At 38.0% G+C, this 26,642-nt stretch overlaps 3 protein-coding genes across 4 annotated transcripts; all 3 read left to right on the forward strand.

Annotated features, from left to right (window-relative positions):
* The first annotated feature begins 554 nt into the window (after positions 1 to 554).
* On the forward strand, positions 555 to 19,683 carry LOC124172003 (oocyte zinc finger protein XlCOF22-like). The gene is made up of 7 exons (XM_046551400.1): positions 555 to 970; positions 1,080 to 1,217; positions 2,935 to 3,102; positions 4,295 to 4,414; positions 7,363 to 7,494; positions 8,739 to 8,811; positions 17,805 to 19,683. The coding sequence occupies exons 1-7, from the start codon at positions 830 to 832 to the stop codon at positions 19,094 to 19,096; spliced, it is 2,064 nt and encodes a 687-aa protein (XP_046407356.1). The 5' UTR covers positions 555 to 829; the 3' UTR covers positions 19,097 to 19,683.
* A 2,805-nt stretch (positions 19,684 to 22,488) lies between these two features.
* Positions 22,489 to 24,685, forward strand: LOC124172510. Its single transcript, XM_046551950.1, has 6 exons — positions 22,489 to 22,663; positions 22,791 to 23,012; positions 23,096 to 23,660; positions 23,952 to 24,183; positions 24,270 to 24,506; positions 24,582 to 24,685. Exons 1-6 carry the CDS (start codon positions 22,527 to 22,529, stop codon positions 24,683 to 24,685), a joined length of 1,497 nt encoding a protein of 498 aa, XP_046407906.1. The 5' UTR covers positions 22,489 to 22,526.
* Positions 24,685 to 26,541, forward strand: LOC124172009. Of its 2 annotated transcripts, XM_046551406.1 has the most exons (5): positions 24,685 to 24,992; positions 25,127 to 25,651; positions 25,749 to 25,847; positions 26,160 to 26,362; positions 26,439 to 26,541. In XM_046551406.1, exons 1-4 carry the CDS (start codon positions 24,743 to 24,745, stop codon positions 26,198 to 26,200), a joined length of 915 nt encoding a protein of 304 aa, XP_046407362.1. In that variant the 5' UTR covers positions 24,685 to 24,742; the 3' UTR covers positions 26,201 to 26,362; positions 26,439 to 26,541. The 2 variants fall into 2 exon arrangements, with proteins under 2 accessions (XP_046407362.1, XP_046407363.1); XM_046551407.1 differs by lacking the exon at positions 25,749 to 25,847.
* The last annotated feature ends 101 nt before the right edge of the window (positions 26,542 to 26,642 follow it).

Below are 26,642 nucleotides of genomic sequence, written 5' to 3' on the forward strand. Positions count from 1 at the left end.
ATGAATGTCGTATGTATTTTTATATTCTTGATATTTAAATTTTCCTACTTCTCTCTTAAAAAAAATTCCATTAAAAAACATCACTCATATAATTCAAATGAAAAATTGTTTTTTACGGCCTTCTTTCAAAGTTAATTTTGTGTCATTAACGTATTTTCTGAATATACAATATCTATCAATTTAAATATATTTATGATTTAAAGAGAAAGGTAGTCACCTTATCTACACCTTGGAGACCTGTTTTAATGCTAATTTACCTATATGCCTGTATAAATTTTATCATTGTATAGTCGTTTAATGTGTCTCACTATCACCGTTCAACATAGTGCTTTATTCCATTATCATTAATATTGCTTGCATAGTCTTAAATGAAACTTACGGTATATATACTCTTCGTCGACCTACACAATAGGAAGACGGCGGGGATCACAATTGAAATTAACACATTTTTTCTTCCGTTAGTAATCAGAACGCGCACTGATTGTAAGCCTGCTATGTGCTCGTGCCTCTAGCGGTATCAATTAAAACTAGCCGTCAGCGAATGCAAGCCAATCTTTGCTTGCATGATTTTATAATAATATTTTTCATGAATATTCTCGTTAAACTTCTCTATCCATTTTGCTGTGGCGTATTTATTTTCTTGAGGTTATTGTGAGTTATTTTAAGTTTAAAATTTAAACTAGTCTTTCTCCGTGAGCATTCAAAATATATACTGTATTCATGAAGGTGGTTTCCGCGACGAATTTGGAGATCTTCGTGTGTCATGTGTAGATGATTTCATCGAGGATTTAACTTATTTAAAGGTTGAACTAGTGATTGAAATTAGAACATGAATTGTACTGCCAGGATTGTCACGGACTTTTGCAGACTATGCATGAAGAATAATGATTATTATTACAACATATTCACTTCAAACGTAGCTTGCAGAGTAACTGTGAAGGATGCCATGCATGGTTTACTCGGTTTGGAAGTAAGTAGCAGGATACATCTTATCGACTTTTCATATTGATTTCTTTATTCTGTGTAATGAGCATAATTTCAGATTCTTTCAATGTATAGCGTGTTGATTGCTATCTTAGGTTGCTGTGGGAGATGGCCTGCCTACCACCCTGTGTCCATTATGTTTGAATAAGCTCACGGAATTCAGTGTTTTCAAAAAGATATGTTTAGAATCTGACGCAAACCTGAGAAAATTTTGTGGGAGTAATTACTCTAGGGTGAGTACCTACGTGTTTTCTTACTTGAAGAGTGGTGCATGTATTGTTTCCCAGAACGTAAAGTTGGAGTCTTTGCTTTGTGCCGACAGCAATGAGAAATCGAGGTAGATAATTATTTGCGGACTCATCTTATTATAGCAGTAATTTGATAAAACTCAAAATTGTGGTTGATTATTCCCTTGATGTCACTACTTGAGATATAGAATGTTGTATGACTGCTTGAAGGTAGTAAATTCGTCTTATTTTTAAAAATACTCGGATCAGAGATCAAAAGTAAATGGAGTATAATTTTTGTAAATTGATAATATTAGAGAATTTTAAAGGCCGTCGTACATGGTTGACGGAAGAGTGAATGTGGCCCAGTTCCCGGAACCTGTGTTTCTGAATCAGTGACTCTGTGCAAAGTGCATGTTAACATGTAGTTGGTGTTTCAGAAGTGATATGTGAAGTTATTTTGTTGTCTGATTAAACTAATTCTTTATAAAACAATCAGTGTATTGGGACATTCAATTTCGCAAATGACAAATTTTCCTGTTATGGAATTCCTAGGTCGTGTTTTTATGAGTGCTTGGCTAAGATGTGCACTGGACTGTTTTATTTCATTTAAAGATGGCTTATGTAATGAATTACTTTTTTTTATTAATTGAGATGGCTATCTTACATAACAGTCTTCACATCCTTGGCTTGCCATGAGATATGCTGCATTTTTTGGGGTTGATAACAAAAGTGTTTTGAGTAAAATTTGCACTGGGTATTTTCATTATAATTTTGATTTGTAAGTAATTCCATAGTGTGGGAAATGGAATGGTTTTGCATTTTTTAAATAAATTAAGATTATTCAATTTTGAGGTTTAGGTCAGAAATTGCCTTTTCTGGGAATTCGATGACATATTTATTTGAGATTTTTTTCTGAAATATTTTCAACTCTATACAGATTCTTTGGTAAAGTACTTTTTCACCAAAATTTAGAGAGCAAAAAGATAGCTGTATTATTAACTATTTATTTCACCAAGTGTTGAGGTTTAATAATTGAAAAATCTACTAAATGAAAAGGGTTTCATCCACCCGACTATTGATGTGGAGCTGACAGAATTTCTTAGGTTCTTATTTATCTCTTTTTGTCGTGCCGAACAATATCCACTGCATTGGCTGCTCAGGCAATACTCTCTTGACCATTGTAATTGGTCCCAAATATCTCTAACTGCTGCGCCATCTATGAAGTTTTGTGCCCATGGACATTTTTTTCTCCTCGTGGGCGTTTCCCTACAACTCTCTCTTCCAAGATCAGTCTGAGGATTTCATACTTTTCTGCCTTAGAAAGTGGCTAACATGTGAGATTTACCTCTTTTCTCCTAGATTTCATATTTGGGTACGTATAACCAAGAGGTCAATAACAATGGATATGAATCAAAAACATATTCTGCATCAAAAATTCATATTTTTGACACCACGGCTGAAAACATTTATTTTCTGATTCCATGGCCCCAAGGATGTTGTAATATGGCCAAGATGTGAGTCAGCATACCAAGTGTCATCCTTCATAATTTGGTTTCCGTACCTGTTTGGCTTTTGAGTTATTGATTAACAGACACCTCTCAATTTTTACGTAATAGTTTAAATGACACATTATAAATCCGGTGTTAACAAGATTAGAAATATGCTTCATTTTTTGACACTGAAGGAGGTGAGTTGTTTGTCACAGTTACTTTCCTCACAGAGTATCCAAGAGGAGGAGGCAGCTGATGACGAACTGGGGTCTTCCGCTGACACAAAAGACCTCATTCATGATGTGATACAAGGCAACTCACATCTCACTCGCTCAGTCCAAACGACTGAAATATACATTCCTGTGTCAGACCCCCATCAATCCAGAGCTAATATGTTGGTAAGTTATAATCTCATCTGCAGTGATAAATGAGTTAAATGAGCTTAATTTGTAGATATTTACTAGGTTGCATGACGAAATTGCTTTAGCCCAGTGTAACTGAATGCATTTCTATGGTAAGTCACCCTTGCTTGTGTGACTAGGGAGACCAGATTCCATGAGGTGAAAAAAGAGGACAGCACCCTATTAAAAAATATGTAAGAGTAAAAGTAGGACACTTGAAAAACAATGTCAATTTTATAAGTTGGATCAATAAATTTATTTCCTGTATGTATTTAGGTATATACTATTCTAGATATTTACTAGGTTATATGATGAAATATCTTTTGCCCAGTGTAACTGTAGTAATTTCTACGGAAAGTCACCATTAAATTACGAACTTTTGAGGGGGCCCGAGCCCCCTCAAAACTCCATTATGGGTGTGAGGAAAAATGTTTCAGGCTTGTCGATTTTCCCTGAGGTGCCCTGATATCGAGATTTAATATGACTCTTCAAAAATGCTTTAATTACTTTAAACTCACTACTCATAAAATTTCCTGGGGCAAGATCCCAGGTTCCCCCCCCCCCTCGCCCCGAATAATTTTTGTAAGTCTGCATCCCTAGTTGTAGGGGTTGGTTCCGGTATCCTAGAACATGTTGAGGCCATTTATTTCAAAATTTACCATGTGTACGGCTTGTTATAGCACATTTAGGGCGTGATTGATTTAACTTGGGGCTGATGAGGTATTGAAGGGTTGGTTGACCCTATGGTGTCGACTGAGCTAAGGGCCCTTATTCTAAGATAAACTTAAACACTGTTGAGAATGTTTCCATCTGTATTGATTGATAAAATTCAGCTTTTTTAAGTCCTCTCTTACGATCAAGTTGAAGGAGAGCCATATATCTGGAGCCTTATGCGAAACCTGGATGGGTAAAGCCACCCAGTTGGGATGCAAACCTGCAACCTCTGGGTTGGAAGGTGAAGACTTTAACTGCTTATACTGTGGCAGGCAAATGCAGAAGCATTGTACACCAATGTGAGCAGAATTAACTAGTCATTCAATGGTAGTAGTCACTAAAATCTCACACAAAAATTCTTTTGGCTTTCAAGTAAAAGGGAGGTTTTATTGTTATCACTTATAACCATTTGCATTATCATAGTAATGTGTTATTATTTTGCCTTTTTTGATTGACACTCAGCATTGTCTTCTAGTTTAATCTGAAAGAGGAGAGCGAAGACCCTCTCAGTGAAGGTAATTATTCTGTGATGCACACAAGAGATCCAGCCATAATTTCGACTGATGTCCCAGACCCATTGGCGATGGATGACTGGGTGAGTGCAATTTTCCTTTGTTCAGCGCAGTTTTGCTACTACATAACTTCAGTCTTCCGTTGTATATTCCAATATCGCTGAAGACTCATTCATAAGTTCATTATTTGTCATTTGCAAATTATCACTTCAGCGATCACTCTTGTTAGTTTAATCGAGTGATTACTCTGAATTTAGCATCAAGCGCAATTGTTTTTTACGATCACAAGGATGCTGAGGATTCCTATAGCTTTTTCCATCACTCGTCTGGTCACTTTTTCTGTTGCTGAAACCTCATATCAGCCGATCGGAATGCTTATTCGTATGGAGAGATTTCAGCACAGCATTTGACAATAATGGAAAGATCATAGAGCTGTGATATCGGAAATAATAGGAGAAGTGACAGTGGGAGGGACCGTGTGATTCAGAAAACTGATATTTCAAGCTGATACTTATCCGGTCCGGAAAAGCGATCACTCAAGTGATCAGAGAAGGACAAAACAAATGATACTATGATGCTTTACCAGAAAAACAAAAGCTTTATGCTTACTTTCGAAAATTTGAATGAGTAAACTTGAAGTGTGTCATAATTCTTCATTAGAACTTTCATTGGAACTTGTCATGTAAATTACAGAAAAAAATTTTGGGCTGTATTGCTATTCATATTTTGAAGTTTACTCGTACATTTCCAAACAGATTCCAACCACTTTTGTAAGGGAGATCAAGGGAATTGAATTCCCAAAGTTTTTTTATTTCTGACAAAAAAAGAGGTTTTTACGGGGCTCCCGCATAGCCATTAAATCCTTAACACCATAAATATGCCATTAATTTAGTCATTTAACCGGAAAAATTTCTGAAATATTATTGTAAAATTATGATTTGATGGACCAAAAAGAATCAATACGACTATCATATTTCAAGGTCAATCGCTCATTTATCTGCAAACATATGTACAAAGCGCATGTATTGGTTCGTGTTCCATGAAAACACATTGGCCATCAGACTTCACCAAATCTGGATAACCACTAACTTAGATGTTCATTAACCCTGGTGAAATTTCAGACACTACCTAACTTCCGTGCGACCCTTCTCCCTCTATTTTCCCACTCACAACCTAAAGCCAGCACTGAATTTTTCCAATCATACGTGAAGTCATAAGAGGTAGAACTTTTATTGCAGTGTTTGCATTTACTGAATATGTCATTCATTACATTTTTAATTGCTGTAAGGCCTGTGATTGTTACTTGATCAATGATTCATCGTAAAATGGTGTATCAGCTGACCATGAATTTGACAACATTATGACCATGAATGCCTGGAAAAAACTGTGAATTTTATTACTAGGTTAAAGTGGGAACCCTTTGTGTCGTTCTTGAAAAAAATCTTTCAAATTGAGTGACTCACTGCACTGAACAGGTTGGGGGCATACAGCTGCTATGATCACTCACCTTTTTCTTGCTGAGCAAGTGAGGGCTCTGACGTCACGGCACTTCCCACCTTTGTGAGCATAGATATATGTACTATGCTCACTTCTGATGGCCACAAAGCAGAAGGAAGGATCATCATCACTAGTAAACAATCGTAAGATTGGTTTGATGCAGCTCTCCTATCTGCTGGACATTTTTAGCCAACATATTTCATCTCTTTTACATCCTTAAAGACCTGTGCTATGAAACTTATTCAAGGCCGTTCCTTGCCCTTATTTCCTTCCACATGTCCATTTACAATTGTGCTCATTGCACCATCATGTCTCATAATGTGGTCAACTGCACAATTCCATATTCTGCTTAGGGTTTTTAGAAGACTTATCTTTTCTCCCACCCTTCTTAGCACTTCCTTGTTACCTACATGGTCGATACCCTTAATCTTCATCATTATTTGGTAGTACTACATTTGATATGCTTCCTCCTCTCGACATCTCTGCTGCTGTCAACGTCCAAGCCTCACTTCCATAAAGAGACATACTCCATTTGGAAGGAAAGCAAGTGAAATTCATTACATTCATTACACTCACACTCAGTATTGCATTTGGTACACTCACACTCAGTGATCGTGTTGTGATTATCAACCAATCACCAAGTATAGTGCGGCTGAATACACCAAATGATTTGAGTAATTCCTTGGTAAATCGTTGAGAATGAAAAAAAAATCATTTGTGATGAATGATAAATTTGAAATGAAATTGGGTTACATTGGTTGTGATTGGTTGCCTTTCCCCAAAATCAGTTGATGATGCAGTTTCTAGCCGTTCCTGCCAAAGAAAACTTGTTCCCAAAAAAGAATTTATGTAAGGCGTATTCTTACTATACCATATTTGGATATTTTGTGAACTGTAAAGGGGAAATTATGATGGGGACTCAGGATTTGTCGTTTACCATCGTGAGGTGATTTTGATGGAGTACACAACTCAAGCATGAGGGGAAATGAAAAACTTGTTATACCTCACCACCGAACAGTGACATTCAATAAATCAATCATCGTTGCTGCATGCTGCAAATGGAACAACGTTGACTTACCGTTATGTAAATCATCATCACTCACCTCCTTCACCTAGCAAATGTAATTTATAGAATACAACCACTTTTTGCATGAGCACAAGTCAAAATAAACAGTGACAACAGTATTTTGAAGAAATTCAAGTTAGACTCAAGTCTCAGTCACACATTCAAGCATTGGACAAATATTCATTCACACATTAGAAGTGATTTCTTACTTGATAATTATTCTACCTTTTCTTGAGAAAATTAATGTTTTTTTTTTCAAAAAGTATGATAGATTATTGTACAATTAAGTGCATATAATTGTGACGCACAAGCTGTTAACAAATTACACTGGTGAATTTTTTGGGGTGATGTGTACATATATAATAATGCTGTTAAGTATTGGGAATCATTTTTTTGCGAACTTACTATGCTATTTCTATATTTCCATATCCCTGTCTTTAATGATGCTGATTGTGGACTTGTATGCAGGCACAGGCGTCAATATCTACCCAAGGAGAAGAGTCGGATGTTAAATGCACAGGAGCCAATGTGATAGAACTTGGCTCTATGCTGGTTTTGGCCAAAAAAGAACTATCTCCCAATGAGACTGATGCCACTGAGGTATGTATGAAATTCAATTAAATTAATGGATAAAAGATATGTTTGGGGGTAATCTTGTGTTTGAAGTTCTGTAAACATGGGCTACTTGATCCCAGATTTTGAAACCTTCTTCATTATTTTCAAAATTGGGCACAAGGTATTGTAACTGATGCCACTTGGCATGGTTTATGGGTAACCTTATATTGGTGTTCACGAGAGAAAGGTAGCTGATGCAATATCGTGACTGAGTATGTTTGTGTGCATAGTGAAGCATGAATGGGCTCGATTGTAAAGTGTTTCACCCTCCCCCCACGATTAACCGCTTTTCTGATATTGTGGTTTTTCCATGTTGTGTATGACACCGGTAAAATGTCACCATTTTTTCCCACCCCTCCATCCAAACAGCACCTATGAGCAGGGAATAGAGGGTGACATAATTTTTAACCCCCTCTCTCTACAAAGTGAGGACATGCTTTGACAAACCCCCCTTCCCATAGTGGGGATTCTAAGAAAACTTGCTTCTTTCCGGGTTTCCCCCCACCTGCCCCAGAAAGCTAAGCCTCGGTGGGTGATAACATCTGGACGAATTTCAGCTCATGGTGACACAGTGACCCTGGCTTCATTTTATTGCCAAAGGCTATGCCGGTCAGCTGAAGGTGTCATGCCTGTCATGTGAAGGAGAGGTAGAGAGAGAAGAGAATCTTGGAGGATGGACTGAGACGTGAAGAGTGGTGAAGAAGAGGAAATAGGAGAACAGAATGGTAGATTACCCATGCCAAGAGGAATAACATAAACCCACGATGCCTCAAATTAAATATTTTCTCAGTTCACAATTAAGGAAAACACAACGACCCCGACAGCAGCCAGCCGAGGAGGTCATCTGCATCCATGACTGAGAATCAATAAATAAAACATCCCCCAATACATCCCCCCACGTTATGAAGATTCACAAAGAAGTCCTCTATATCCCCCAATCAAGAATGGAAGAACTAGCTGTGAAGAAGACCTGTTGCCCCATATTAATTGTCCCTTGCCTTTTTTTTTATTCTTTTGGTCTCCTGTTTTCCCCATGAAGGACTGTATATTTCAGTATTTAGGACAGAGTGTATTATTGGATAGTGTTTAGGTTAATTGTTGGTGTTGTCACCTCATTTGTGTTTGTATTTGTGCCAGAGATTCACTCGAAGTTAATATTGTTTCATTAAAAAAAATTATTATAGAGATATCACTTGTTTATGGTAAACTTGAAAAATGCTTACTTTCAGCCAACTGATAAGGGGAATGGAGAGCTGGTTCAGAATGGGACAATGGCCATGGAGTCTATGACAGAGGCTGTGGGTGAGTGCTCTTCAGTGCTTGAAATTGACTCTTCACAGAAAAGACTTGTATCTAATTCTGACAAGGGAATATTAAAACACCAAATTTCAGTATTCAATCAAATTTTGCCAACCTCCCATGAAATGTTTTCATACATTGTTCATACTGTCTATTTTACAGAGGAGTTCATCAATATTTCAATAAATTTCACCAATATTTTTTATGTTTGTCTCGACCCTAAATCCTTTGAGTGGCAACTGGGCACCTTAACCATTGCTCGTTTTCTGCAGAGTGACTCTTATGCTTGAATACAATTGACCTGTAAATGTTTATCTGCATTTCGGTTTAAACAATTTGGTTATATAACCCCAAATGGTGGCTGATTCAAGGACAGCTTCCATTGGACTATATATAACAGTAAAATGTGATTGAATTCTGAGATTCGGTTTTTGGACACTCCCCTTTGAAGGATGTAGCATCTGATTTGTCTTCCATATATACTCTCTTTAGTTTATGTTAATAGTTCTTCTGGAGAACAATATCAGGTCGGCAAATGTCTAGTAAAATTTTCATCATGCTTCGGTGATATAAACCAATATTTGCAGTCATGTGCATTCATACGGGGATTCCAGCATACTTTACTTAACAATTTTGCCATTAAGACTGGTTAATTGAAAATAATTCCCAATTAATTACTTGTGAAGAATACTTAGCATATGATTCCTGTTCCCATGTCAATTGCTGTGTCCATAGACAAAATTAACAGGGAACTTGTTGAAATTAGTGAAAATGGTTTGGTTTAGTTATGAGGTAATGGGAAAATTCTTCTTTGGTACACAACCCATCCAATTCACTATTTTGTGCTTTTGGCAAGTGTGCTTTATTAGGTGAAACAGGTAATCATGGAAGAAGTGAAATATGGAAAAATCTGATTTGTTATAACTGGGCTAAGCTTAATTTTATCACCTCACGGCTTCATCCAAATTTTTTAAAAGCAGTACAGGGAAGTACAGGGCATCACCCTCATTGAGGGTGAATATGAGAAGTTTGAATTATTAGGATGGTAATTTAACTTATTATTGCTAGGTTTATTTTTTTCACTGGGATTCTCTAGTGCATTTTGTTCATTGCTTCATATTTTAAGTACTTAAAGTTTTGTGATACAGTAAACTCTTGATTTTACGGAGTCAGTCGGACCGGAAAATTGGCACTTCGTAAAATCGAGTTTCGTAAATTCAAACCTTTTTCATAAGTCATGAAAAAAATGTTCGCTTTTGTTTCTTCCGCCGTTTTTTGTCTTTAGTGGTCTTATTTAAACGTTTTCGGTGGTTATTCTCGGTATAATTAATAGAAAAGGCTTTTTGCTATCGATTTATGATGTGAAAAATCGTTAAATAATTATACCACCATAAAATTCCCATTTCTTGTTCATACTTCAACATCAACGATCGCTTAAGAAATTCCCGACCAGTTTAGAAAACGTAGTCAAATAATGAATTGCAATGTTTATTATAAGAATTAACAGTAATAAATTTGTGGTTAGGAGCCAATAGCTACTATTAAGTATGCAAAAGATAGATATTTGTTTCTGACACCCACGGAATTTTAGCGGCAGCCGGCCTAACCGCCATTTATGTCGCCCTCTATCGCTCAGTGACGAGAAAAAAAGAAAAACAAAGGTCTTAGCCCGTTTCCAAAATAACCTTCGTAAGTTAATATTTCGAGTTACTTCGTATTTTCAGCAGAATGCGCTCTATTTTCACTGAGATTCAATTACGATCATAAATAACGTAGGATGTGATTATCTTCTGGCGAATATTTGAAGTAAATTCTGTTTGAGTTCTCCGTCCGACTACTGTGTTCCATCATCTTCGCAGACGTTGCCATAAAAGACTTAATTCTTCATCAGGACTGTATTCTTCATACCGGGTGTGAGGTGACCTGTTCATATAGTATGTTTCTCTCCTTTTATGCCGACAGGAGCAAGGTTCCAACCGGAAAACGATAGGAGAAACATCTTACAGTATCGGAGAAATATAGATAGAAACGTTATTATCCACATTGATTGTTTTCCTACTAGAGACGTTTTATCATTTCTCAACGTGGTTAAGTATTGGTTCGCTAGCGTGAATTCCCAAAAAATTACACGCAAAAACCTGTACCGTCACCTCATTTAGTTTTCGTGTTCCTTTCTCCGCCGTATTGAAAGTTAGGCAAAGGATCATTGACATAGAGAAAAGATTTTCTTAGTTTTATCACTAAAAAATAGTCGCGCCATAATCGTAAATAAATATAGTGTGGAAAGAGCAAAGAAATTAATTTCAATTGAAAAGTCAGCTGAGAAGAAGAGAGACAATTATAAGCGCGGCACCATTTTCCCGATAGTGGAAGATACTTCTTCCGCCTCTCTCCGGTTAATAACTTCCCCCCGTTGCAGGTAAAGATGAACCATGCCCTTCTCCACAATCGGAGAACGTTCCCAGTGGGTGGGGTGAATAAGAGTGGGATGGGGATTGCCTGAGGGAAGAAGTGTGGTCAGCACAAGGACTGGTGAAGGGGGCAGGACAAAGAAGGGTGGGGAAATGGCCTTCAGCTCTGCCTCAGTCTACTTTTGGGGGCCGTATTTTTTTTCGACGCACACAAGCTCAGTCTCCTTAGGGAGGGTGTGAATGGGAAATGCTGGGGAAGGAGGGGTTTGGGATGCGTAAGGGGGTGTCAGCAAGATCAGCCAAAGGCGGCAGGAGGGAAGGGACGGCTTTGGAAAGACAGAACCCCAGCATGGGAGAACGGGGAAGCGCGTGAGAAGAAAGTTCATGGTTAGACTTGGAAGTGCGTCTTCATTACGAGAAGCCTGAAATATAAATTGGCGGTAAATAGAGCCCAGTACTTAAGATATTTAAGTTGTTCATTCACAAAGGCCAATATACACAACCGTTACCTGTATATAACCGTTTGCTGGAAAATTTCTCGGGTCATCCAGCTGTTTTTATTTGCATGGTAAAAAACGGGGAGGGCTTCCAATTTTACATGTTTTAAGCACCGTGGCCTTTCAAATTTCCCAATGACAACGGGCTTATTTTGTCCGTGCCCGTTTGGTTGACGCACAGCCCCACAGTAACACGCACTTTACTCTTTTTCCCCCCATGGCACCTTTGCCCTTTGAAACCCAGGGTTGCGTCAGGTAATGCATTAAAAAATAGCCCAGTTTCAGGGGCCAGCGAGGGTGAGCTCGTCGAGGAAAGGGTCCCGGATTAGGGACCCTTCGAAGTTCTTCGGCGAAAAGTAGTCAATAGTCTTCGAAGTACGTTCACAGCAGTGCAAAGGGTTAATTAGGGGTGTACGAAATACTCCGCGCGACCTTCCTGACATGTTAAACTACGAATTATTGTCGATGAGCATGTTGTTTACGAACAGGCACGTAAATAGGGGCATAATGTCAGCCGCGATATTTTAACTTAACTCCTACTCCCCCTAAATTCCCACAGTGAGGATTTTGGCGACCCATTTCTCTCCAAAGTTGCATTATCATTTACGATTTCGCACTTTTGATGGACCACAGTTGGAAGCGCTGATTTTTTAGCTACTTACGCCGGCGTAACTAGTTTTGTTGACAAATTTTTCGCCGTAGTTCGTATAAACGAATGCCATTTGCTCCTAGGGACCGAGCCGAGGTTCGTAAATTCAAAAAATTTCGTATAATCGAAACTTCGTATAATCGAATAGCGCCATGTATTTAGCATAGGCTTTTCACTGGGACCGCAATATCACTTCGTATAATCGAAAACTTCGTAAAATCCTGCTTCGTAAAATCAAGAGTTTACTGTAATTCATTCTGGGCATATTCTAAATGAGAATAATATTGTGAATTGTGGTCATTGCTTCAGAAAATAGGTAAACTATAAGGTTCAAGTTAGGTATTTGCAAATTGGATGCATGTGGACAACCTGGGGTTCAGGTATCATTGCCATTTTTAGCTTTTTCAAATGAAGTCTACAAATCGACAAAATGATGAATTGAAATAGACATTAATATAGACTTACTCATGAACCAGGCTTAATGGCGATTGCTTACTAGACTTAATTTATGGAGAATTCAATCCTGAATGCAGGGTCCGCCCGTGAAACCGGACGATTTTCGGTGGCACTAAGATGGAGATGGGAAGTAGTGTGGGGGAAGGCTACTGAGGAGTTACGAGTTGTGTAGTCTGCCAATGCAGTTTGTCTTTGTATGCAAAGCCTTTTATTAAAATGGTGGATGCGTTGTGCATTATGTAATTTTAACATTCTGTGTAGCTGGTCTGTTCTGATTGCATTTAAAGCCAATCAATTGTAAACCATGCTTGCTCTCAAACAAATACTTGCTGAAAGAGATAGTGGTGGTACTACAAGGGCACATTCGATGAGAGAATCAGAACTCTTTCCCCTCTTCTCTTACGGGGTGTGCATTCAATGGAGCTACAATTTAAAATTTCAGATCCAGATCCAATGCCTTCTACGGCTTAAGATCCGATGAATCCGCTGAAGGGTAACATAGCCGGATATTTTGATATGAGGCATCCAATCTCACCATCCTTAATGTTAGCATAGGTATATGATCATTAATACACCATGCCTTTGTACTGAAAATTATGTTATAAATATTGCAAGGTAGAGTGGTTCCAAAAGTTTCATCTGGCATAGAGCGATCTGCCCCTCAGAGAAAGTGATCTTCACTTAATGCCATTGTTGTCCTTGGTTACCCACTACAAATACTTTTTTTTTAAATAAAGTAAAACCCCTTATTTACACTTTTCAAGGGACCCCAGGAAAAAATGCAAATTGCAGGAAAATGCAAATACAGATATTCTTATTCTTACTTATAAATTACTTACTAGACTTAATCTATGGAGAATTCAATCCTGAATACAGGGTCCGCCAGTGAAAGCGGACGATTTTAGGTGGAATTAAGATGGATTAGGGAAGTGGTGTTGGGGAAGGCTAGTTATGTGTTACAAATTTTACAGTCTGCCAATTCCGTTCGTCTTTGCATGCAAAGCCTTTTATTAAAATGGTGGAAGCATTATGCATTTCGTCATTTTAACATTCTGTGTAACTGGTCTGTTTTAATTGCTTTTGAAACGAATCCATCCTGAACCATCCATGCTCTCAAAAAGACTTGCAGAAAGTGATGGCGGCGGCACTGCAAGGGCACATTCAAAGAGAGAACCAGAACTCTTTCGACTCTTCTCTTATTCCTAATGCATTCACTGAAGCTATAATTTAAAAACTCGGATCTAGATCTAATGTCTTCTGTGGCTTTGGATCCCATGTATCTGCTAAAGGGCAATATCCGCGGATATTTTGATATGAGGCATCGGATCTGACCATCCTGAATGTTAACCTAGGTATGAGATCATTAACCCTTTCAAGGCGGCGGAGTTTTCGTCTTAGCCTGACTGCGGTACTGAGTCCCAAGAGACTCTTCTTTCTCATGGTAGGGAGCATTTTTGGAGGACATTCGTTAAGAAGGGTCTCGCAGAACCTTTTTCGACCCTTCCCCACTGGGACTTCACATTATCTCCGACTCCGAGGGTAGTTGTGATCCCTCCTTTCCGGGTTAACGACCATACCTGCGGCATTGGTTTGCGGTCAACTTATGTATTGCTTATTTGTATTTAGCACGTGGATAATTGTCGCCTGCACGTAAATTGCAGACTTTGAATTGAATTCCTCATTTTTTCTGAGCATTGTCAAAGGGTCTGGCAGGTTAAGATTGTGAAAAGTGTCCCCCAATATTTTGAGGAAATAAAAAATATACACTGACAGCGCATCCAAAATTATGCGTTTACCCAAAGTTTCAGGCCTCAACAATGGAAAACAATCCCAGAAAAAAATTGAAATACGATTTTTAGTTTTTTAACCACATATCTAGTTTTTATTTTGGTAAAATCGCTTTTTTGATTTAACAATGTGTATGCTATTATGGTCTACCATTCTTTTTTTTTTAATTTTGAACCGAAAACAACTTTTACATACGTTTGAAATTATGAAAATTAAATAAAAATTTGATATGTTATTTACAAAAACAGGAATAACTGCTTTCTGCCATTTGCATCTATGTATTCCAGAAGAATATTTGATTTTATTGTCGAGAGCAACGATTGTTGATCAATTTCTTATATTATTGATTAAGAAGTAACATGAAAAATGCCCAACACTCTTAGATTATTCGTAATTATTAGACCCTTTTAAACGAAGTTCTAAGGTCAATTTTAATGCATTTAATGGAGCGACAATTTCCATGTCGATTTTGATACAGAATTTGAGGTATATAAGTTGATATTTATCGTAGAATTTCATTTAAAAATTGTAAACGCTGCTCAAAAGACAAAGAATTCAATTCTTATTTTATATTTCTTGAGAAATGAACTAATATTTATTTCCATAACTGACTGTATAAACAATGGTATGACCGCTGTCCCTTACCGCTAATAGCTGTTATAAAACAGGAGGGGTCCGGGTAACTGCTCCCAGATACCGAGGGTAAATCCTAAACCCCGAAGCGTTGGGTCCCGAGACAAAGACGACGTAAACCCACGACCGTCCTAAAAGGGGAGAGCTAGAAAACGTATATATGCGGCTTCCGCTGTCGCGGCCAGGAAAATCTCACACGTAAGTATATGGCCGTCGTCTTCCGGGTAAGGAAAAGGTTAATAAAATATTTGGAGAAAGATAAATGGGCAATAATGAGGTAAATTTTAAGAAATTACCTTCTAGGACAGCAAATACAAAACAAAATATTTGTAGTGGGTAACCAAGGACAACAATAGCAGCAAGTGAGGATCACATTCCCTGAGAGCAGACCGCTCTATGTCAAGAAACTTTTGTAACCACTCTACCTTGCAATATTTTTTTAAATATTTCAAGTACAAGTATTAACCTTTTCCCTACTAAATACTTAAATGTACGTGTGGACGTTTCTTTTCCCGGGAGGCGGAAGTCGTGTATTTTTGTCTGAGATTTACGTGACCAAGACTACGAAAGCCGTATATATACACTGTCTACCTCTCTCCCTTTTATGACGGTCGCGGGTGTACGACGTCTTTGTTTCAAACCAAACACTGCGGGGTTTAGGCTGTACCCTCGGAATCCGGGAGCAGGTGCCCTCCTCTTTTATTCCTCTCAGGTCCTCTCCTCGTACGTTAAAAAGTTCATGCAATTGGTTATCCAGTCAGATTTTAAAATAAATATTTGTTCTTTTCTCAAGAAATAAAAACTAAGAATTGATTTTTTTGTATTTTGAGCAGCGTTTAAAATTTTCAAACGGAATTCTACGATAAATGTTAAGTAATATCTCGATTTCAGTGTAATTATCATATTACGATTGATAATGCTTACCCGAAATTGTTTATTAATATTTTTTGCATCATTTTGCACTGTTCCTTTTCCATTCATCTTCCTTTTCTTGGGAATATTTTCCTCCGCATCGGACGACGAATCGTCTGACGTAGCCGCGGAGAAGCGCAGCTCCCGCGATATCCTGGATGTCGAGGGCAGCGATATAGATGTCAATTCACCGTTCCCAGATCATCGTCCTCGGAATAGAAGCACAGGTCTCCATCCTCACTACCACTGCGGGTCAAAATTTTCAAAATCTGTTGATTCGTTTTCAATCTCTTCGCCGTGATTCCAGCCGCAGCAAAGAGAGATTTAAAAACATTGGCGGTACACTGCCAATTTCTCACGACGAATACAGTAAAGTTATCACTCGCAGAATGAGAACGTCAAACGTCTGAACCCAAGAACGACTGACACAGAAGTGAAGGGAAACTTAATAATCAAAAAGAATTGTGGATATTGTAATTGTAGAACGAGAATGAACTTATCCCATTCTGAGAAATACGTTTCTATACTGATGGATGCAATTCCAGAGAAGCTCCACAGGTGTTCTGAATGCCCATGTGGAACGTACTTTCCAAGGGATGGGTACCCAAGTTGACCTGTGACAGACAAAGAGCTTTTATTGCGAGGATTTTTTACCTAGAGTAATGGATTTCGAACGAATAGTTAATGAGATTTTTGGAAGGTTTTGAATTCGATATTAAAAATTTTAGGAGCATATATTTGGCATAGAAATGGTTGATGCATTAAATCCGTTAATATGGACCTTACAACTTCGTTTAAAATTTGAAAATGCTCAGAACTAAATGAGGAATTCAATTAAAAGTCTGCAATTTACGTGCAAGCAACAATTATCCATGTGCCAAATACATATGAGCAATCCATTAGTTGACCGCGAACCAATGCCACAGGTATGGTCGTAAACCCGGAAAGGAGGGAGCACATCAACCCTCGAAGTCTGAGATAATGCGGAGCCCCACTGCGAGGGGGCGAAAAAGGTTGGAGCTCAGAGGGTGTAATGATCCGCTAGACCCTTCTTAACGAATGCCCTCCAAAAATGCTCCATACCACGAGAAGGAAGAGTCTCTTGCGGCTCAGTACAGCAGTCATGCTAAGACGAAAATTCCGCCGTCTCGAAAGGGTTAACGCCTTAATTGGCTTATTATTGGATTGTGTTTGTGAGCTTTTATTACCTCCTTTCCCCCATAGTTCCTGTGTACTTGTATATTTCATATTTTAAGCCTTGCAAATCAAGGATGTATTTGTGCTGTAATAATAATGATAATTTTTCAATTCGATGGTATGTGTATAAATGCCATTGGTAAATATAGTTTATGATTACTTCTGTTCATGAAAAAGTGTACTGAGTAGTTTTCTGGAGTAGATACTTAGGGTTAGTATGCAATACTAGGCTCCATTTCTCGGAGGAGCAGTGCCACTCAATTTGTGAAAAAACATTTGGAAACCACAGTAAAAAATTAAATGACACCTTGTTTTGAGTGTACAGGTAGCATTTAAACGAAAGACAGATTGAAGTGGCTTTCTTGATATCTTTGTTATGGCAGTAAATTAGGGCAGCAAGTCGCAGATTTCATATCTTGCTTTACTAATCTTTAATGTGAAATTCTTTTCTAGAGCTCCCTGCTCCTGAAAGAGCCTCAGCCTCTTTTGCACTCCTTGAACCAAAGATTATAGAATCACATTCGAAGAAAGGAAAGAAGGTGAAAAAAGAAAATTTGTCAATTGGAAAAGATTTGTCCCTCAAAATTCTTGTTTCTAGAAGGGAAACTGTTAGATCTTTTCAGCCCTCCTCCTCCAACAGTTTAAATCAGCTGATATTTAAAAGACATGGGGCGAGGCAAAAGGGAAATGAGCTACTTAAGGAAAACTTTGAAGAAACAAGGGAGACGAGAAATGTGAGGCAAGCGAGGACAAGCTTCATTATAGATGGGAAATCATGCACAGGTAATCATCACACAGCAATGAAGCCCTATTCCTGCAAAGGATGTGAAAAGTCTTTCTCTCAAAAGAGCAACCTTTTCGATCACATTCGGACTCACACGAAGGAAAAACCTTATTCCTGCGGTGAATGTGAAAAATCTTTCTCTCAAAAGAGCAACCTTGTCGCTCACATTCGGACTCACACGAAGGAGAAACCTTATTCGTGCAATGAATGTGATAAGACTTTCTCTCTAAAGGGCAACCTTGTCCATCACATTCGGACTCATACGAATGAGAAACCTTATCCATGCATTGAATGTGATAAATCTTTCTCCCTAAAGGGCAGCCTTGTCCGTCACTTTCGGACTCATACGAAGGAAAAACCTTATTCGTGCAATGAATGTAATAAGACTTTCTCTAAAAAAAGTGACCTTGTCTATCACATTCGGACTCAAACGAAGGAAAAACCTTATTCTTGCAATGAATGTGACAAGTCTTTCTCTCAAAAGATCAACCTTGTCTATCACATTCGGACTCACACGAAGGAAAAACCTTATTCCTGCGATGAATGTGAAAAATCTTTCTCTCAAAAGAGCAACCTTGTCGCTCACATTCGGACTCACACGAAGGAGAAACCTTATTCGTGCAATGAATGTGATAAGACTTTCTCTCTAAAGGGCAACCTTGTCCATCACATTCGGACTCATACGAAGGAAAAACCTTTTCCATGCTATGAATGTGATAAATCTTTCTCCCAAAAGGGCAGCCTTGTCCGTCACACTCGGACTCATACGAACGAAAAACCCTTTCCATGCTATGAAGGTAATAAATCTTTCTCTCAAAAAAGTGACCTTGTCTATAACATTCGGACTCACCGGAAGGAAAAACCTTATTCTTGCAATGAATGTGATAAGTCTTATACTTCCAAACATAACCTTTTCTTACACATGCGGGTACACAGGAAAGAAGCCTTATTCTCACAATGAATTTAAAAAGACTTTCTCTCAATAGATCCACCTTTTATTTCATTGGTTAACACTGTGTTAGGTCTTAGTAGTCTTATTAATTGGTATTCAATAGTCTCCAAGGTAAATAATTCTTGTTACTAGGAATACTGCTTGTTTTAACGAAGAAAAAATTGTCTCATACTCTTAAAAATAATATAACTATGTTCAGTTGGGTCTGTGACCTTATTTCATAAATGTTCGAGTAAATTTACTTTACTGTATTGTCAAGGATTATATAATTAATTTATATATTTTTAAATGCAAATTTATTTTATTAGCAAATTGTTGGCACAAATGTAAGCCATACATTTCTATACTTTCGATAATAGTTTGTGGCAGTTTTTCCCAAGAATAAATTATTATATAATATCAATGCTAATTGTGTTGCTAATACAAAAGGTAATTTGTCTGATCCATGTTATTTGATGTAGTTCCTGTATGTAATTTATATGAAAATATTAAGTTGATGATAATGTACTATTGAAGAGAGAGTGGTACACTGAGTGTCTCATCTGTTTTAATTTTTGCTGTACCCACATTCCTATTAATCATTACATCAACATTGAGTTGTAGTTTGAATGCGTGCATCACAATCACTATGCAATTTTTTGTTCAAATGGTAATAAAATTCGTCCTCTAGAATACATTGCCATCCATGGTTAAGGCTCAAATGATGAATGCAGGGAATTTCTTTCTCAAATGAATCACCATAAATTTCCTGGTAACTGTATTCCTTTGATAGGCATCAACCAATTAACTTCCCAGCTGTGCATTTATAGATTATGTTTTTATATAGGATATTGGTCGTATTTCACGTGTGGTTTTGCGTGTCATGATACGGGAATTAAGTTGATTTTTTCATTGACAAAATATTTTACGTAAAAAGATTGAGCAATGAACATATTTTTATCGTAAGGAATTAAAAGCCCCGGTTTTCCAAGTCCGCAAAGGCGTTGCTATCCTGTAGATATTTTGGAAGCGAATTCATACAAATTGAATCATACAACTTTTCTCCGACTATTTAGTGTTACACATTCGTAAATTTATGTCAACTTTATTAAGATTGGAAAGATTTTCTTTGACATTTACAATCGCTGATCGACATATTCAAGAGCTCTGTTTACATATCTCATTACAGTCACTACATCTTTAAATAGATACTGATATGAGAACATGTATTCCGCATCAATACTTAAGTTTTATATAATATTTATAATTACTTACACTTACCCCTCACTCCGCAACATGAAAATATGAAACTTGAGTTAAGCTTGTCGAGCGTGAAGGACCTTCGCTTATGACTAATGCTTTGAAAAGCAATGGAATTATTGCAGGATGATGACACTGCCGCACTTCACTTCGCAGTATTCATCTTGCCTAAATTTTCGAAAAAGACTAAAATGAAATTTCAAGGAAATTGAATACGCCAACTTGAACTACTACAAGGTAGGTGGCAGTAACTGTTCGCTTCTTGAATGTACAACCCTGATATTGATTACCGTCGTCAATAAAAACTTGTATTGAGGAGAGGAGGCGAGGTAATCAGCAAAAAGAATCAAGTACCCAGTCCTCCAACCTCTCGCTCCCCTCCCCCCACCACCTGAGGCGGATACCTATATATATGAATTTAAATTACCATCTCTTCATAATCCCTCGAGAAAGCGACCAGCATCATTCGGGAAACGTTGGGGCCACCTAAGAATTGACGCGGCGATTAGCCCAAAAGCTTTTATTCAACATGACGAGTACCCGCGAAAGTTTTAACGAAGAATTACATAGGCACGTGTCCTATATTCTCCTCATACTATTTTAGAGGATGATTTCGCTGTCGCCATCAGATCTAAAACTGAATGCGTCATCTTCTGATGAAGGGTCTTTCAATCTTTTTGTTCCTTTGTCGGATTTTGGTCTAGGTTTTTTCATGGCGCCTTCACTTTCGCACCTTTTTCCTGACGGGTGCTGATTTCCACAGAGGCATTGGAAGAGAAGAAGTCGGGCACTCTTACACTTTATCCAGGTGACACTTGGAGTTCTTTTCTTCTAAGTAGGGTGAGGTGGAACAAACTCACCTCTCTTCTCTTTCAGTCATTGAAGAAATGCATTCTCAGTCATAGAAAATTCTGCATTTTCTCTAGATTTTTATTGATTTGACAAATGGCTCGTAATCTGAATTTCGTCTACAGGCACTACTCCAGCTTTCTTTAGGCCTGCCTATGGGTTGCTTTATATATTTGCACCAATTTGATCTAAAACAAAGGGAAACAGCGTCGGGAACTGATTCTTTGGAAGCTTACCAGCACCTTATTCTTTCCATCGGTCAAGAACGCCCTTCCACTTCATTTTGAGTGGCGAAAAATACACTACATCCAGTAGTTGAGTGAGGTAGGATGACTTAAGGGGGAGACAAACGAAGTATGCATCACAAAAATGAATAAAATTGATACTGAGGTGTGAAGTAAGATTGTATCCTGTTACCACCTTCTTCCCTTCCTGTTTCTTAAAGAAGCTGGTAATTGGTGGCACAGTTCTTAAACATTAAAAGAGTGACTAAATTGTTGTGGGGAACTTGAGCCCAAACTCTGTATACACTCAAGAGCAAGAAAAGTAGCAGTGGGTTAGCAGGCTGGGCTCAAGTAGCCCGAATTTTTCGAACATGTGTACTAGTTGTACTTAACAACATACTGTACAGTTAATAGCTATTCAGGATATAAAAAGGTCTCGATTTGCTTTAGCAATACACCTGGTATGAAATATAAGCACTTGTCTCCAGTTTTAGTTATTCCTAATGTCTATACAGACGAAAGTTTGCAGAGTGAAATAATTAAAAACACGAGTGTAAGTTATATAACCAGTACTGCTCTCGGTGGTGACTTCCCTAACCTCCTAGACTCGATGTATTGTCTACCTTCTGCCTAAACATACCAGCAAATCACTGAATTGCGGTGCTATACTGATGTTGAGAGCACGCAAAGAACCAAACTTCATTTTTCAGTTTTGGGCTCAAGTTAGCCCGCAGGGCTCAATTAGCCCGTTTTTACAGCATGCAAAGTTGCTTTCCACATCAATTCAATGCATGTAACAAAAATTTATCGATGATAAATTTTCGTATTATCAATAAATCAATGTAAAATTAACTATGCCCACCCAATCATCTGGTGTAAACAAAAACCGCTATATTTGTTCCGCGAAGGGGTCCCTCCGGTTTTTCACCCCACTTCATCTAACAAATATCTAATGTCTTCACTGACAGACTGACTTTTTGCTGGCCAAATGATCTTAATGATAGAAAAGCAATAAGAACATTGAAGAAATTCTGTGTTCCGAAAGGAGGATGAAAGAACAATTTAAAATGCAAAGAATAAAGGAAGACTATTTTTATGTATTTAGTGTGAGACTGACACCATTTCAAATGTTATTTATTGATTCTAGCTTGTGGCATGCTAATCATCGTAAAGTACAACAAGACAGAAATATTCCAAGAAACTGTCCTGTTCTGGCAAAGGACAGTGATGCTTCTGCTTCGGATTGTATTGAAATATCCACAAGGTAGGTTGAGAATATATATAGCGGTGGCCGGATGCGGCATTTATATCTCCTGTGAAAAGAATACTACTAGTAATTGCCATGTTAGGGCAACATGTTCTTATTTATTGAATATCGTTACATTTTTAAGCGTATCCAAGGATGAGGGACGAATAGAAACAGGAGGCAAGGGGTTAATTCAAGCAGAAGATACCATCTTTCTTGCGAAGGCAAACTGCACCCCACGCCGCAAGACGTTTGAAATGGGAGAAGCTTCCACTCCTCGTCTAGGGAGACAATCCAACGTCGACGAATATGATATGGGCATGCCGATGGACGTATCTCCTATCAAACCGTTTGAATCGCACCAAAGGTGATTATACTAGTACCATGAATAGTTGTTGGATACCTGCGTGAAGGAGGCGTTAACATTTTTTGTTTAAAATGTTTCTGCAGGTCTCAAGCGTCAATCATTGAGAGTGAAGAATCAGGGCTGAATCCTCTTCATGACAGGAGCCGTAGTATAGTCCAGCATTTCTATATGCTTTCCCAGATATTTTCAGATAAACACCAGTTAGGATGCTCATTTATGGACTGTGAATACGTAGGCGAATGGATGACTGGTCTCCTCTGTCACTGGAAGTTTAAGTGTAAAATGTGCGGGAAGGAGACAGTGATCCACAGTCAGGATGATTCTGGCACTGTGATGGACGTGAACGATGCTGCAGTAACAGGGACAATTGCTGGTGGCGGCGGCTACTCAAATCTAAGCCCCCTTTGTGCAGCACTCAACATGCATTGCATGACCGCCAAAACATATGCAAAATATGAAGATAAGCTGGGAGAAATAATATATAGTGTTGCATCGCAGGAGATGGCCACAGCAGGGCAGGAGGAAAGAAGAATTGCCTTAGAGGAGGGGTCATTTGACAAAGATGGTAGACCTGTAATCACGGTCATCGCTGATGGTATGTGGGGCAAGCGAAGTTATAAAACGAAGTATGACTCACTATCGGGGCAGGTAAGGAGTCAATATTAGGTACCTATAAATTATTTAATAAGTATGGGTTCTCAAATAGGTTAACCTATTTTTAATAAATTATAATTAGTTACGCCTCGTGCAATTTTTAATCACTATGAAAAATATTTCCGAGGTTGGCTACATAGCCAGATGATTTTCATGTTGCTTATAAATTAGTGCACTTACATTTTATATATAACGCGCAGGCAAAAATTCCCTGCTGGAAAAAAATTAATCAGTAGAAAAGAGTAATGGTATTAATATCATTTTAAGATGAATGTTTCATTTTAGGCAGCCATAGTTGGTGCACGAACAAAAAAGGTGTTATTTCTGGCAGTAAGGAATAAGTACTGCAGTTATTGCGCTTTGAGGGAGGCACGAAGCGAACCTATAGACCCAGCTCACAAGGTTAAATGTGCTAAAAATTGGGATGGAAGCTCGACCAGCATGGAAGCTGACATAATTGCAGAAGGTTTCGCAAAGAGTGAATCGATGCATAATCTTATATTCCACCAATTAGTAGGTTCGCTCCCTGTATTTGAATTCAATTGCTCAAAGGGAACGAGAGAATATTCCAAACAGTTCAAACACTTATCTTGTTTATAATAGGTGACGGAGACAGTAGTGTCCACAGACGCTTACTAGAGACCAGCCCATACGGAATTACAACGCCCGTGAAAAAAACTGAATGCATAAGCCACCTTCTACGAAAATTCTGCAACAATATGCGCAAAATTAAGGATGACACGCAATACCCAGCCCACCTTCGTCATAAACTGGATGCAAACGTCATGAAGATTCGCACAGCTATTTCCTGTGCTAGTATACACTGGAAAAATCAGAAAGGTATTAAAATTAGAGGTTATTCATGGCATATGAGACGAGAAAATTCGTGTGATTAACCTTAATTTATTTTAACAGGTATCACCATGCAAAACCGAATAATGGCACTTCGTAACGACATCATCAATTGTCCTAGCCATGTGTTCGGGCAGCATGATCGATGCGCCGATTTCTTTTGTTAAGGGCCAGACGGGAAGGAGGATGAGGTTAACTTAGTGCCAGACTTCATAGCTGCTAATATGTGGACTCCAATACAGAAATTAGTTGAGAAGATGGCAAATAATTCAAGAAGTTTGATTTTTCGCGCTACTAATAGTATGTGCGAAACCTTGAACAGCGTAGCTGCGAAATATCTGAACGGAAAACGCATTTACTATGCTAAAAGTAAATCATTTGGAACCCGGTGTCATTCTGCAGTCGTATCCCTGAATTCCTCTTGCCATTTTCAAGGAAAGATTCACAAGGCAACAACGGGTGGTTACAGTCCTGGTAAGTAATTATCATAACCATCAAAATAATTTATGAATAGAGAGGAATGAAGGCATAGAAAAGCAGATTTAATTTTTTTGGAATGTTGACTGGGGATTTATTGTGAAATAAGTGTCAAGACGTTTTTATCTCAGGAAAATACACCAAAACATTTGAAGATAACAATATGAGGCAGACCAAGAGAATGAGGGAACGAAGAGCGCAGGGGCTGCAAAGTAAAAAGAAATTGAAAACAGGAGCAAAAAGAGCTGGGCCTGATAAAGATTACGGGATGGTGGATGATGATGCACCAGAGTCACTAGAATTATTGGAACGCATGAAAGCCGATTTCATTGAAAAATTAAGCAGAATGACCGCAGAGGATAGATTTCAACTGCAGAAGTCTACAACGCTTCAAGTATACAGAAGTATTTGGATGACAGAGCGTCGGAAAAGATTGTCCGCTTCCAATCACGGGGAGGTTTGCCATATGCGACCATACACCTCCTGTAAAAGGCTTGTGCATTCCATTTTATACGGATCCGTATGCACTCCGGACATGGTGAATGGAAAAAACATGGAGGAGATAGCGAAAGACCACTTGCGAAGCATGGGATACAAGGTTGAACCCAGCGGCTTATATGTTGATGAGGAGTTTCCATATCTTTCGGCTAGTCCAGGTAATATCAATGCTGTCTGTAAATCATTCAGATAAACCTCTTATATTAAAATTTACCTAATGTAAACTCATTCTATCAATTTAATTTTCCCTATTAGACGGTCTGATTGGAAGCGATACTGTCTTAGAAGTGAAGTGTCCTGGTGTCACCGCTGCCTCCTTTCCAACATTTGAAGAAGCTTTTAATGCAAAAAAAGGTTATAAATAGTAGCATATGCAGCTAAATATATAAAATTTGGTCGTTTTTTCATTTATTAATTTAACTCATTTATGCATTTAACTAATTTCCATTTATAGATTTGTAATTTAACTCATATTTTTTTATTTAATACTAGTCTACTTGCTTACCTAAAACTTATTTCGAAGGCCCCTTAATTTTTCGATTTTCTGCTGTTGATACTGCCAAATTTATCGAGAAAATATCATAACACGACACAGCGTTTTGAATACAACCATGTCATATATGCAGTGAACAGATTCGCCCTAATTATTTATCATTATCATTACAGCTTCCCTATGTGCAGCTAAAAGATGGAAAATATATCCTTAAAGAGACGCACAATTATTTTTATCAGGTGCAAAGTCAACTAAGGATGACTAAAAGGGCCAGATGTTTATTTTTTGTGTATACGAAAGGTTGGAGCCACGAATTAGAAATAATTCCGCCCAACAATGAATGGTGGATGGAGGAAGTGGAGCCAAAGCTCACAAAGTAATTTTTTTAAACTTTTACTGAATATCCAATAGAATTGAAATGTGGAACAATTACCTCTAATTTTCTGTTATAGATTCTTCATGGAATGCTTGTTGCCGGAAATAGTCCTACCTAGGTACGGCAAAAGGCTTTGCATTGAAGATATAAGAGAAGCTGCTCATATCAGCAAGGCAATAGTGGAAGAGAGAGCGAAGATATAATTTCTCCAAAATGTAATTTAATAAAATATTTCACGCAGCTATTTACGTCGTAATATGTCTAATTATTTGGATTTCTG

This window comes from Ischnura elegans, assembly GCF_921293095.1.
Source record: "Ischnura elegans chromosome 13 unlocalized genomic scaffold, ioIscEleg1.1 SUPER_13_unloc_1, whole genome shotgun sequence".
NCBI classification, from domain to species: Eukaryota; Metazoa; Arthropoda; class Insecta; order Odonata; family Coenagrionidae; genus Ischnura; species Ischnura elegans.

Coding starts and splice junctions, on each gene's coding strand:
- LOC124172510 (XM_046551950.1), top strand. CDS start 22,527: ATGTTATTTATTGATTCTAGCTTGTGGCATGCTAATCATCGTAAAGTA. Junction 23,013..23,095: donor CCGTTTGAATCGCACCAAAG/GTGATTATACTA, acceptor ATGTTTCTGCAG/GTCTCAAGCGTCAATCATTG. Junction 23,661..23,951: donor ATGACTCACTATCGGGGCAG/GTAAGGAGTCAA, acceptor GTTTCATTTTAG/GCAGCCATAGTTGGTGCACG.
- LOC124172009 (XM_046551406.1), top strand. CDS start 24,743: ATGTGGACTCCAATACAGAAATTAGTTGAGAAGATGGCAAATAATTCA. Junction 25,652..25,748: donor ATATCTTTCGGCTAGTCCAG/GTAATATCAATG, acceptor TTTCCCTATTAG/ACGGTCTGATTGGAAGCGAT. Junction 25,848..26,159: donor AGCTTTTAATGCAAAAAAAG/GTTATAAATAGT, acceptor TTATCATTACAG/CTTCCCTATGTGCAGCTAAA.
- LOC124172003 (XM_046551400.1), top strand. CDS start 830: ATGAATTGTACTGCCAGGATTGTCACGGACTTTTGCAGACTATGCATG. Junction 971..1,079: donor ATGGTTTACTCGGTTTGGAA/GTAAGTAGCAGG, acceptor TTGCTATCTTAG/GTTGCTGTGGGAGATGGCCT. Junction 8,812..17,804: donor GTCTATGACAGAGGCTGTGG/GTGAGTGCTCTT, acceptor ATTCTTTTCTAG/AGCTCCCTGCTCCTGAAAGA.